Source organism: Ovis canadensis, chromosome 1, assembly GCF_042477335.2.
Source record: "Ovis canadensis isolate MfBH-ARS-UI-01 breed Bighorn chromosome 1, ARS-UI_OviCan_v2, whole genome shotgun sequence".
NCBI lineage: Eukaryota > Metazoa > Chordata > Mammalia > Artiodactyla > Bovidae > Ovis > Ovis canadensis.
In genome coordinates this window covers 253,658,008-253,672,202 of record NC_091245.1, presented here as the reverse complement: position 1 = coordinate 253,672,202, position 14,195 = coordinate 253,658,008, and the positions used below count along the sequence as shown (strand labels likewise).

Sequence of the window (14,195 nt, the reverse complement as noted above, 5' to 3'; positions counted from 1 at the left end):
GTGGTGTTGGAGAAGACCCTCGAGAGTCCCTTGGACTGCAAGGAGATCCAACCAGTCCATTCTGAAGGAGATCAGCCCTGGGATTTATTTGGGAGGAATGATGCTAAAGCTGAAGCTCCAGTACTTTGGCCACCTCATGAGAAGAGTTGACTCATTGGAAAAGACTCTGATGCTGGGAGGGATTGGGGACAGAAGGAGAAGGGGACGACAGAGGATGAGATGGCTGGATGGCATCACTGACTTGATGGACCTGAATCTGAGTGAACTCCGGGAGTTGGTGATGGACAGGGAGGCCTGGCGTGCTGCGATTCATGGGGTCGCAAAGAGTCGGACATGACTGAGCGACTGAACTGAACCGAACTGAAGCAGGAAAAACTGTATAATAAGGCCTCCTTCTGAACACGGTTATCTAGTGAAGTCTTAGAATAAGGACACCATTTAATAGTTTTAACCCATCATTTCCCAAATTCTTTTACTAAAGTAGCCTTTTAAAGTAAGATTTTTCACATTTCTGGATGTGGTATTCTTTGACACATACTTTGATAACAAACATTGGTTTCAAATATTTCAGGTTTACCTGTTTTTCAGTCATGAGTCTTATCTGATGATTTGCTAGACTCCTTGGCTTTAGGGGCTGTTGTAGATACAATTTCTTTTGTAGAGTCAAAAGAAGTTGAGATTGGCAATAAGAAATTGAATTGCCTAAATTTAAAAAAAGTGCAATAGATGTTAAAGAAAATTATATTTAAAAGAACCTACTACTCTTGGGCAATTTAAGCATTCCTAAGCCAAAACTTCTATGACTTCTAAGAAAGCTAATTTTTAGAATTTTATAATGTTCTCCTCTAGAAATGAAACATTATGGGGTTTTACACACATATACACAAAGAAAACTACTTGTTTTAACTAGGTAATGTGAAAAGCAAGTGATGCTAATAAACAAACAATTTTTGGAACCTGCTTCCCAAAAAACTGAAAGAATTATCTGAATTCATTAGTTTAACAATTAATTCACTAGCCTAACTCAAATGGTAAATTAAATGCCATATTCTTAGGTGGTCTTTATTTCTAAGTAGATCAAAGGCTAGCAACACAATGTATTCTATTTGACTGGCACAAACATAAGTTTATATTCAGTCTACCCTCCCATCACGTGCTCTTGTTGTCTAAGACTCTGCCATTCTATAGGAAGAAATTTCTTTGAATTCTTATGGTATCTAACTCTTCCTTTGCAGAGGCACAATCATCACACATATTCATTAGCATCATGGAATGTCACAACGTGAGAGAACCTTAGAAAATGTTTAATCCAACATCTCTAGCTGTCCTGAGCTGGCAGGAAAGAGCGCTTGGAAAATTGTACCAATATATCAGATGCTACAAACATGTGAGACCCAGAGAAGTAAAATGATCCTCCCTGCTGCTAGTTCAGTTTTTCTTGCAAATCACCCTTCTGTTCTTCTACTTCTGCTTCAGACAGTGAAATCCACCAATACTGGTCACCAATAATTCATTTTCAGCTAAATCTAATAACTGTTGCAAATTCTCCAATTCTGCCATTTTTGCTGCTGACATCATAGAGTACTCTCTCCCCTTTAAACTCTGGTCTCTAATGCACTATGTTCATCTCTCTCACTTTTATTTAAATAAAGATACTTTTTGAAAGTATCAGCCAACTTCAATGGCTACCACCTTTCAGCTAGTTTTTAAACTTTTCATGAGAGAAATTTTTTAAAAAGTAGAGAAAGAGTAAAATGAACCCATGTATACTCATTAACCCAAGATAAATAATAACCAACATTCTTCCATATTTCTTTCTCTACCCACTTGTATTTCAGTACTCACCTCCTAATAAATACTCATTTTAAACATAACTTCAATACCACTGTCATACCAAATTATATTAATTCTTTACTATCATTTAATATCTAGTTCATGTTCAATTTTCCCCCAAATGTCTTAAAAATATCTTTTTTCCCCCCAAATCAGAATCCAAAGAAGGTTCACATATAGCACTCCTAAATGCATATATGGGGAATTAGAAAGCCACTGCATGTACCCAGAGAAAGGTGTAGGCTAAAAAATACCTCAAGTTTATAGGTCAGGCTGATCCTCAGCACAAAGACAGCCACAATTTAAAACAAAGAAAAACAAAACCCAGCAAACCATGGCAAAGAAAGAGAATCTTATTTCCATAGATATTACTAGATTCAAATGTCCAGTTTTCAATAAAAAGTAAAGCTTACAAAGAATCTGGAAAGCATGGCTCATTCAAAGGAAAAAAAAAATTTCAAAAGAAACTGTCCCTGAAAAAAAACAACAAAACCTGATGGCAGATCTACTGCACAAAGCATTTAAAACAACCACCCTAAAAAATTCAAAGAACTAAAGGAAGATGTGGAGAAAAAATATATGATCAAAAGTGAGATATCAGTAAAGAGACAGAAAACAACAACAAAACGAAAATCAAAAATATTCTGGAATTGAAAAGTATGATAACTGAAATTAAAAATTTACTAGGGGCATTCAAATGCAATTTGAACAGGCAAAAGAATGAATCCCGGTAAGTGTGAAGATAAGACAATGGAAATTATCAAGTCTAAAGAATAGGAAAAAAAAGACTGAATAAAAGTGAACCGTACCTAAGGGACCTGTGAGACACCACCAGTTGTGTCAACACACGAATTGTGAGAATCCCGGAAGGAGAAAAGAGAGGGTGGCACGGAGAATATGAAATGATGGCTGAAAACTTCCCAAATTTGTTGAAAGACACAAACTTCTAGAAATATAAACTCAGAGACCTACACCAAGAAGTACTACAATCAAGCTTTTGAAAGAACAAAGAATCTTGAAAGTAGCAAGGGAGAAGTGACACATGACATAGAAGGAATCATCAATAAGATGACCAGCAGATTTCTTAACAGGAACTTTGGAGACCAGGAGGCATTGAGATGATATATTTCTATCTGAAAGAAAGAAACTGTCAATCAAGAATCTTATGTTTGGCAAAACTATCTTTCAAAAGTGAGAACAGAATAAAGATATTTCCAGATAAACAAAAGTTTCAGGAGTTCCTTACCACTAGACCTGCCCTACAAGTAATGGCAAAGGGAGTCCCACTGGTTGAAATAAAAGGACCCAAGACAGTAAATCAAAGCCATAAGAAAACCCAAATATCTCAGTGAAGGTAAATGGCATGGTAAATACACAGGCAATTATAAAAGCTGCTATTATTATAACAAAGATGTGTAACTCCACTTTTTGCTTTCTACAAAGAAACAGATCATTTTTTAAAAAACAATCATTAGTCTAAAGCTAATATTATTATAACTTTGGTTTGTAATGTCACACATTTTCTATCTAATTTAAGAGACTAACTCATTTACTAGAATTTTTAATTTGTTTTCAGGCACACATGTATAAAGATATAACTGTGCAACATTAACAACTGAAAGAGGTGGGGATAGAGCTGTAAAGAAGCAGAATTTTTATACATTATTTAAGTGAAGCTGTGATACATTCAAATTAGGGTTATAATTTTATAATGGTAAATGTAATCCTCATGGTCACCACAAAGAAAACAGTGATAGAATACATAGAAAAAGAAAACATTCTGCTACCAAAAAACAAAAAAAAATCAACTAAACACAAGAAGACAGTAATATAGGAAATGGGGGGGGGGGGTCATAAGATGTTACCAAAAAAATAGCAAAATTACAGATAGTAATCCCTTACCTGTCAGTAATCACTCTAAATGTAAAAGGGTCAAACTCCTAACAGACTGGTAGAATGCATTTAAGAAAATATAATCCAACTATGTGCCTAAAACAAGACCCATTTTAGAGCCAGAGACACAAAGAGATTGAAAGTGAAAGAATGCTAAAACGTATTTCACGAAAATAATTTTTAAAAAAAGAAAGAAAGTCTAGCTACAGACAAAATAGACTTTATATCAAAAAAGGCTACTAGAGACAAAACAGGACATTACATATTAATAAAAGATTCAATACAGCTAGAATACATAACAAATACTTGTGCACTTAATAACAGACCACTAAAACATGTGAAGTAAAAATTCACAGAATTGAAGAAAGAAATAGTTCTACAATATAGTTGGAGATTTTAACACCTCATTTTCAAGAATACATAGTAATCAGACAAAAGAAAAGTAATGAAACAGACAATGTGACAGAGTAAAACACCCAGATCTAGGAGGTTTATAAAGAACACTCTGGGGAATTCCCTGGTAATTCAGTGGTTTAGGACTCCATGCTTCCACTGAAGGGAGCATGGGTTTGATCCTTGGTCATGGAACTAAGATCCCACAAGCTGATCAAAAAGAAAAAAAGAACAGAACACCGCTCAACAACAACAGAATACAGTCTTCCAAGTACACATGGGACATTATCAGGATAGACTAGATGTTAAACCACAAATTAAGTCTCCACAAAGAGATGACGTTAGAGATCAAAAAATAAAACAAAAATTCATAAGTTTATGGAAATTAGACAACACATTTGTAAATAACCAATGGATGAAAGAAGAAATCACAAGAGAAATTAGAAAACTCTTAAGATATTAATGAAAACAAAACACAATATTTCAAAACTTACGGGACACAGTGAAAGCAATCCTAAGGAGGAAATTAAAGAGTTATAAAGATTTACATTAAAAACATGAAAGATCTCAAAATAACAACCTAAGTTTGCAACTTAAGGAACTAGAAAAAGAACAAAGTAAACCCCAAACTAGCAAAAGAAAAAAATAAAGATTACTTAGAGCAGAAACAAAGGAAATAGAGACTAGGAAAGCAATAAGGAAAGTCATTGAAAGACATCTGAAAAGATCAACAAAAATGACAAATTTTATCTGATGAACAGAAAAAAAGAGAAGACGCAAATTACTAAAATCAGAAATGAAAGTGGGAACATTACTACCAATTATACAGAAAAAAGTATTAAACAATATTATGAAGAATTGTATGCCAACAAATTAGATAACCAAAATGAAATGGACAAATTCCTATAAACACAAAACCTACCAAGACTGAATCACAAAGAAATAGAAAATTGCAATACACCTGTAACTATTAATGAGACTAAATCAGTAATCAAAAAACTCTCCCCAAAAGAAAACCCATGGACCGACTGGCTTCACTGAGGAATTCTACCAAAACATCTCAAGAACTACTAACAATTCTTCTCAAACTATTCCAAAAAATTAGACAAGGGAATACTTCCTAACTCATTCTTGGAGGATAGCATCACCTTAATATTAAAAGGTCAGACAATATAAGAAAAATAGTAATATCTCTTACAAGCACTGATGCAAAATACTAGTAAACCAAAGGCTTCCCAGGTGGCTAAATGATAAAGAATCTGAGTGCCAACGCAAGAGACACAGGAGTCGAGGATTTGAACAGTGGGTGGGGAAGATTCCCTGGAGGAGGAAATGGCAACCCACTGCAAGTGTTCTTACCGGGAAAAATCCCATGGACAGAGGAGCCTGGAGGGCTATAGTCCATGAGTTCACAAGGGTCAGACAAGACTTAAGCGACTGAGCATGCACACATTAGTAAACCAAATCCAGCAGCATAGTAAAAGGATTATACACCATATTCAAGTGGGATTTATACTTGGAATGTATGAAATAGTTCAACAGATGAAAAGAAATCAGTGTATTACGTATTACACTACATTAATGGAATGAACGAAAAAAACATACGATCATCTCAATTGATGCAGAAAAAGCATTTTACAAAATCAAACACCTTCTGTGATAAACACTCAACAACTAGGAATAGAAGGAAACTAACTCAACAAAACAAAAGATCCCCTGGAGGAAGAAATGGCAACCCACTCCAGTATTCTTGCCTGGAGAATCCCATGGACAGAGGAGCCTGGGGTCTTAAAGTGTAGGATATGATCGAAGCAAACTAGCACGCACACAACTCAACAAAAGCAATACACAAAAAAGCTACAGCGAACATCATATTCAATGGTAAAAGACTACAAGCTTTCCCTCTAAGACGAGGAACAAGGCAAAGATGTCACATTCACCACTTTTATTCCATATAGAAATGGAAGTTCTCACCAAGCATTTAAGCAAGAAAGAGAAATAAAAGGTATCCAAATTGGGAAAGAAGTCAAATTATCTCTATTTGCACGATACGATTTTATATACCAAAAACCTTAAAGAATACACACACACACGTGTGCGCGCATGTACACACGTTAGAATAAATGAATTCAGCAAAGCAGCAGAATATGAAAATCAACATATAAAAACCATTTGCATTTCTATACACTAACAATGAATAACCTAAAATGGAAAATAAAAGAACTTCATTTACAACGACATCAAAGAAAAAAAATAGGAGTAAACTTAACCAAGGAGGTGAAAGTCTTGTACAATGAAAGCTACAAAACATTGCTCAAAGAAATTAAAAAGACATAAGTAAATGGGATCACATCCAACATTCATGAATCATAAGACTTAATATTAAGACATTTATAGTAACCAAAGCAATCTACAGATTCAGTATAATCCCCATCAAAATCCCAATGACATTTTTTTCAGAAATAGAAAAACCATCCTAAAATACATATGGAATCTCAAGGGACCGTGAATAGCTTGAATGGAATCACCTGAATGTAATCTTGAAAAAGAACGAAGCTGGAGGGAGTACAGCTTCCTGATTTAAAACTCCTTTGCAAAGCTACATAAATCAAAACAGAGTGGTGTTGGCATAGACCATTTGCACAGAATAAAGAGCCCAGATATAATCCCTCACATTTATGTCAAATGTGAGCGCCGAAGATGCTTTTGAACTTTCGTGTTGGAGAAGACTCTTTAGAGTGCCTTGGACTGAGAGGAGATCCAACCAGTCAATCCTAAAGGAAATCAACCCTGAATATTCATTGGAATATGATGCTGAAGCTGAAACTCCAATACTTTGGCCACCTGATGGGAATAACTGACTCATTGGAAAAGATCCTGATGCTAGGAAAGATTGAAGGCAGGAGGAGAAGGGGACGACAGAGGACAAGATGGTTGGATGGCATCACTAACTTGATGGACATGAGTCTGAATAAACTCCAGGAGTTGGTGATGGACAGGGAAGCCTGGCATGCTACAGTCCATGGGGTCTCTAAGAGTTGGATACGACTGAGCGACTGAACTCAAACCTACTGAATGGTTTTCAGTAGGAGCACCAAAAAGCCTTCAAAAGGATATAGTCAGTCTCTTCCTCTGCTGTGAAAACTGTAAAAAGAATGAAGTTGTACCCTTAAGGCCACACAAAAATTAACTCAAAATGGATCAAAGACCTAAATTTAAGAGCTTAAACTGTAAAAATTTAAAAGAAAACACAGGGTAAAAGCTTCACAATCCTGAATTTGACAATGATTTCTTAGATATGACATCAAAGGCATAGGCAACAAAATGTAAAAACAGACAAATTGGACTTCACAAAAATTTTAAATTTCTGTGCATCAAAAGATACTGTAAACAGAGTAAAAAGGCAATCCATGGAATGGGAGAAAATATTCACAAATCATCTATGTGAAAAGGAATTAATATCCAGAATATATGGGGCTTCCAGGGTGGCTCAGTGGTAAAGAATTTACCTGCCAATTCCGGAGACACAAGGGACACAGGTTTGACCCCTGAGTTGGGAAGATCCCCTGGAGAAAGAAATGGCAACCTACTACAGTATTCTTTCCTAGGAAATCCCATGGACAGAGGAGCCTGGTGGGCTATAGTCCATGGGGTTGCAAGAGTCAGACACAATTAGCAACTAAATAACAATAAACAATCCAGAATACACAGAGAATTCCGGAAACTTAACAACAAAAAAATCTGATTAAAAAATGGGCAAGGAACCTGAACAGACATTTCTCTAAAGAAAATATAAAAAAGGCTATAAACACATGAAAATATTTCAACATTACCCATTAGGGAAATGCAAATCAAAACCACAATGAGATACCACCTCAAACCCATCAGGTTGGCTAAAAGAAACAGAAATAACAGATACTGGTGAGGATGTAGAGAAACTGAAACCCTTGTGCACTGTCAGGAATATAAAATGGTATAGCTATGAAAAATAGCATGGTGGTTCTTCAAAAAATTAAATGTAGAAATGCCATTATGATTCAGCAATTTGACAAACTGAAAGCACAGTCTTAAAAAGATATTTGAACATCCATGTTCACAGCAGCATTATTCACAAAATATACCTAAAAGGTGGAAGCAACCCAAGTTCCATCAACAGATGAATAGAAAGTAAAATATGCTATAAACCATACAGTGGAGTATTATTCAGCCTTAAGTAGTAGTGTAGTGTTAGCACATCAGTGGTGTTCAACTCTTTGTGACCCCATGGACTGTAGCCTGCCGGGCTCCTCTGTCCATGGAATTCTCCAGACAAGAATACTGGAGTAAGTAGCCGTTTCCTTCCCTAGGGTGTCTCCCTGACCCAGGGATCAAACCTGGGTCTCCTGCATTGCAGGTGGATTCTTTACCGTCTGAGTCATGAGGGAAACCCACTCAGCCTTAAACAGGAAGGAAATGTTTACCTAAGTTACAACATGGATGAACCTTAAGTACATTAGCTAGTCACAAACAAATGCTGTATGATTCCACTTATACTGAAAGTAGAATGGTGACTGCCAGGGCAATGGTGAGTTATTTAATGGGTATAGAATTTCAGTTTTACAAATGAAAAGTTCCGTGTGTGTTTACAGAGACAGAGCTAGGATAGTTATATCTACCTGTCTACAGAAAAGCCTAAAACCATGATTGACTCAGGATCCCTAGAGTACAGATTATGATCTTGAAACGCTATTTCTTTTTGAAAAAAAAGTTTCTTGAAAAAATTATTTCAGATTTGGGACAGAATTCATTCAAGATATCAGACAACAAGGAAGTTATTAAAGATTAGCAGTGCTGGACTTCCCTGATGGTAAAGTGGTTAAGACTGTTTCCAATGCTGGGGCACAGGTTCAATCCCTGGTCAGGAAATAGCCAAAGGAAAAAAAAAAAACTAGTAGGGTCATATCAAAAGGATAGGCTCAAGCAGGCTCCTCCCACTCAAAGATGAGAGCATATTAGCTTTGATAATTAAAATAACTGCAATGAACTGAAACCCATAAAATGTTTAAATTTATGACTTCATATTGATATTAGGCTTTTTAAAAGAACCATCTTCAGAAGATAAGGAACCAATTCATTTTCTCAAAAATTGGTAAATGGATGGAACAAATTGTTTATGCTGCCTTTCCTAAAGAGATTTTACTGCTACATATTCAACTGAGGGGCTAATATTCTAACAAGTAAAAGAAATGATAAAATTAGAATATCACTATTTTGCAGCCTTCAATGAACAGATACAGGAATCAAGTATCAACAGATGCTGGAAACACAAAGAGAAATGAGACATTCTGCATCTCCTATGATCCTGCCAAACACCACCTAGAGAATTACCAAAGGAATTGAATCCGAGTCTGATTCAGTCTCTGATCCAGGTACAAATGTGTAGGAATTACCCAGGGCAGAGGAACATAATCAACTGTACATGAGTACGCAAATTGCAAAATCCAGACTGTAGGATATATAGGTCAAATGAGCCAACTTCTTCATATTATAAGGAAAAGAAAGGAATGGGGGAAAACCTACAGATTAAGAGATTTTTTTTTAATATAATCAGCAAGAGGTACACTATAATGCTGAAGAATACAGATTTAGGAAAAAACTGTTTTTTTTAACACAAGGAGTAAATTACTGTAAAAGTCAGAAGAATGCTACTAATGGGAACACGGAAGTAGCTGTAATTGGGATAGACCAGTCTTAGCATGGTTCTCTACCCTGACCTGGGTGGTATCATCACCTAACTTGTTAAGGTATACATTCAGTATGTGTGTTCATTTCTCTTTGATTTCATAATAAAAGTTCACTATTTAATTTAAAAAACTTTATTAAATAACAATAAAACCCAAAGTAAAGGAAATACTAACCAAAAGGCTGGTATAGCCAGATAGCAGGGTTTTAAATCATGGCTTCTGCCATGCAACCAAGAAACAAATAATCTCTGTGCCTCGATTTCCTTATCATAAAATGAGGATAATAAAAGTACTTAGCTCATAGGTTCTTGGGAAGATTAGGAAAGTTAAAATACAAAGGACTAACTGAACAGTGCCTGGCACACAGCAGGATAGAGGTGGTGATGAGAACTGGTGACCGGCTATCTGTGTTATCTTTTTACTTAGTCTCTCTGGGCCTCAGTTTCCTTTATGGAGCTTCAAATACCTGATAGGATTATGAGGAGATCAAAAGGAAATATATGTACAGTTTTCCATAATTAGTAGATCCTTTCTATGGTCTCTCAATTCCCAGAGAGAGTTATCCATCACATCAGACATACCTCAGTCATACCACATTCCTCTTGCACTTTTCACCTTGTCATTCACGTTGATCTCAATGAAATGATCACTCAGTGAGTCTCATGTCTGAAACTGGATCTTCATCTACGTTTCAAAAAGATAAGAGATCCAAATCTTAAAATGCTCATCTCCTAGTAAGAAAGGTCTTGTGTTATTCCCAGAGCAGGCATCTAGAGTACTGGTGGTAACCACTAAACAGAAGCTGGAATCACTGAATTAATTGCTAATAGACATCGATGGTCACCACGAGGTGCCTTCACTGGGGTCTTCTTTCTACTTATCTTTCCTCTCCCAGCTGTGCTAAAACATTTAGCTGGGTGCCCAACTCTATCATTGTGTAGCATCAATTCTGATTCTGGCTTCAAAGGCACAATAATTCTCATTGTCAGGAGTACTCTCAGAAGACAAAAACCACTGAATACAAAAAGAAAAGGCAGGGAGAACAACTATCACAATTTCACCTGCGACCCCACTCTCCTTTTCAGGGGCCCATGCTGTGAAATTAACGTGCCAGTGGTTTGCAGCAGTCTTCTCCCCACTACAAACTGTAACAAGACACAGGTCTGGAACTTTGCCTCAGAAGAAGAGACCCAATGCTTTCCCAAAGCCAAAAAAGAAGCTGCAGCTTGCTTTAATCAGTGTCATATCACACCTAAAGACTAGGAATAGCAGTTGCAGGGTAGGAGTTCATTTATACACGGCTAGAGACACATGCAGAGAAGCAAAACAAAGTTCTATCTCCTTGCACTGTCCAGGTCTACCAAAAATCCCTTGGTAACTTGCCCTTTATAAGACTGAAGCCCCTATAACATGCACCATACATCAAAATTTATTTATTTCTCAATACTTTTGGGGGGGGAACTGGAAATAAAGCATAGGCGGTAGCTGTTCTTTCTCAAGTCAAGTCACATCAAAATCTGTAATTAGCTTTCTCAAAAGTACATATTTCACTTTACTGCAATAAATGGAACATGAAATGCTTTCAAAGTCTCTACTTAACCTTCCTAAGAAGAACTGAATTTACCGCAAATAAACGAAATTAGGGCTGGATCTCCTCTAGACCAAATCATTCTGCCCCAGGAGAGGTTACCTAAAGGGTCAGAACACTCCTCCAAGCAGAAGCTGGGGCATTCCCTTGTCAGCCACCTCCTCCCCAAGGTGGAGTGGGCAAGCCTCAAGTCTGTTTGGCAATACCAAAAGCAAAAAAACAAAACAGAAACCTCATACAGAGGATTGAAACCAACATGGATAATGCGTGCAGTGTTTAACCTTATGGTTAGAAAATAAAGTGGCACAAAAACACTGCCGTTTGGCCTGCGTGTTACAAGTCTCTTGGCCTTGTAACTATTTCCAACTCATTGGGCTTAATAAAAATCAAATTAGACACTGCATAAAGAGCCCCGCACTCTGAAATGGGCCTAATGAAACGGAGAAAGAGAGAATCATCTACCTACACTTTCACGTATCCCCCACCTTCTATTCCTAGCCTTCACTAACCAGGCGACCTCCTCAGACACCTTGACACTGAAAAGCGGAGCGGGTCGGTCCTGGTGGACTGACTCTTGGAGTTGGAGTAACTACCTACTTATCCAGAATCCAGGGCGCGCCGAAAATCACTCCAAGCTTCACGCTCATTGCCTCATTTAACCTTCTCAATCACCATGTAAGGCAAGAATTATCAGCTGTGTTCCACAAATAAAGAAACTGAGGCGCTGAGTTTTTACAAGCGGAGTCAAAGACCACAAAGGGCGAAGCCAGACTCCAACCAGGTTTATGAGGCTACCCTCCTCCCCTCCACCTTTATACTGGGATTTCAATTGGCGCCAACCAGTCCCGAGGCGGCTCGTCTGACCACTCTCAGGGCGCAGGTGAGGTCAGTTATCGGGGTTCCTCAGGTAGGGGGTCCTCAGGCGGGGGCTCCGGCCGACCCTTCCGTAAACCTAGAACGCCGCTCACCTTCCACAGCCGCCGCCTACCTCCCGCAGCGCGCTCAACCCGGCCGGCTCAGCCGCCTCCGGCCCCGCCTCTGCGACCGTTACCCTACCGTGGGAGGTCGGCCAATCGAGCAGGAGCTCATCGAGGAATCTGCCTCTGCACTGGCTGGAACACCGCAGCGATTTGCTCTGACCGCCCGGGGAGGCGGGTGCTGCCTCGCGCCCTCTGGTTGGCTCCGCGACTGGGGGCGGGGCTCACTTTTAGTGTGGACTGCAGTGCGCGGGGGAGGGGGAAGGGCTCTACGCCTGCGCACTTCCATCTCCATCACTCCCTGGATCTTGGCTGAGCGCTGCAGTGCCTGGCGCTTGGAGGACGCAAATAAGCGTGTTGATGACATTTTATCCTCCCGTTAAGCATTTTCCAAATCTCGACGAAGTATCAGGCCAGACATTGAGCTCCCGAAATGCAAAAGTGGCTGACTGGAGATGCTCAAAGTGTACTTAGCGAGATAGGTATACACCCTGCAATTAACGGTGCAGTATGGTGGGCTTGATTAGAGAAAGGTGTGCAGGGCACAGACGGGAAAGAAAGGGAGGGTTACCTGGGTCACTGAACTCTTCCTCCTCCAGTGGATCTCAACCCTGGCTGCCCACTAGAATCACCTGGGGAAATTTGAAACGGATGCTCAGACCCCTGGCCAAGTATATCAGAATCAGACCCATGGGTCAATAGTTTGCTAAAGCTCCCCCAGGTGATTCCAGTGTGCAGCCAAGCCAAGGTAGGGAACTATCACTACAAACCTGCTGCTGCTGCTGAGTCGCTTCAGTCGTGTCCGACTCTGTGCGACCCCATAGACGGTAACCCACCAGGCTCCCCCGTCCCTGGGATTCTTCAGGCAAGAACACTGGAGTGGTTTGACATTTCCTTCTCCAATGCGTGAAAGTGAAGTCGCTCAGTCGTGCCCTACTCTTAGCGACCCCAAGGACTGCAGCCCACCAGGTTCCTCCGTCCATGGGATTTTCCAGGCAAGAATACTGGAGGGGGGTGCCATTGCCTTCTCCAATCACTACAAACCTAAAGAGATGCATACGAAGAATGGTGAGTTCCCCAACAAAACAGATAGGAAAGACACTGAAACCACAGAAATGTGTTCAAGGGCAGAGGAGGGTGGGGTGGGAGGGGGTGGTCAAAGGTTCTTTAAGTCTTAGTGCAGAAAAAAGTCAGCCAGAGGCAAAGTGATAGACAAGAAGCGATTTATTACGAGCAAGATGGGCAAGGGAGTGCTGCTCAGAGAGCTTAACAGGGCTACAGTTTTATAATCAAAGGAAAAGTGGTGAAGGGGAGAATGTCACCTTTTTCCTCATTCTTGAGTAGACATCAGGCTTCCATCATCAGTTCCTCCTCCACGTGACGCTGGGAGTTATTTTGACCCTACATGGTCAAACTGGGACTGTCATGGCTCAATGGAAATGAGAAAAAAGACAGTAATATATTCTAAAATATGGTAAATCATCTCAGCTTTCAGCAGAGTGCCATCTTTCCCTTATATTTTTGTTTTTAGTGTGTGCAGAGGAGTGTGTCCTGGTAATCGTTAATTTACTGACCTCACTGGGCAGGATGCATCTCACGCCACCATCATTTTATTCTTTGGGGACCTGTCTCATGCTTCTGTTACCTGGCTTTGTTGCTAAGCAAGCCAGCTTTCTTGAGTGGTCACTTACAGGAGTCTCCCGTACTTTTCCTTTACCTTCAATCCCCTAGTGGGATTAACTATTTAATCACATACTTTGGCCCTTTACTCTGTTCCTATGGGTATTT

At 39.1% G+C, this 14,195-nt stretch overlaps 1 protein-coding gene across 30 annotated transcripts in view; it reads right to left on the bottom strand.

Moving 5' to 3' along the window:
- CEP70 (centrosomal protein 70) overlaps window positions 1-12,567 on the bottom strand; it is a 96,798-nt gene extending 84,231 nt beyond the window's left edge. For 10 of the 30 annotated variants that reach the window (XR_011251455.1, XR_011251458.1, XM_069564280.1 and 7 more), the window contains exons 1-3: window positions 12,399-12,567; window positions 10,424-10,526; window positions 578-702 (exon numbers count right to left, since the gene is read on the bottom strand). Coding sequence is in view for 16 of the 30 variants with exons in the window: in XM_069564280.1 (XP_069420381.1) it covers window positions 578-592 (15 nt within the window). In the remaining 14 variants the exon portion in view is untranslated. Of the gene's footprint in view, window positions 1-577; window positions 703-10,423; window positions 10,527-12,023 lie in introns of all 30 variants that reach the window. The other 20 variants (XR_011251469.1, XM_069564355.1, XM_069564402.1 and 17 more) reach the window with 10 other exon arrangements.
- Between the last annotated feature and the right edge of the window lie 1,628 nt (window positions 12,568-14,195).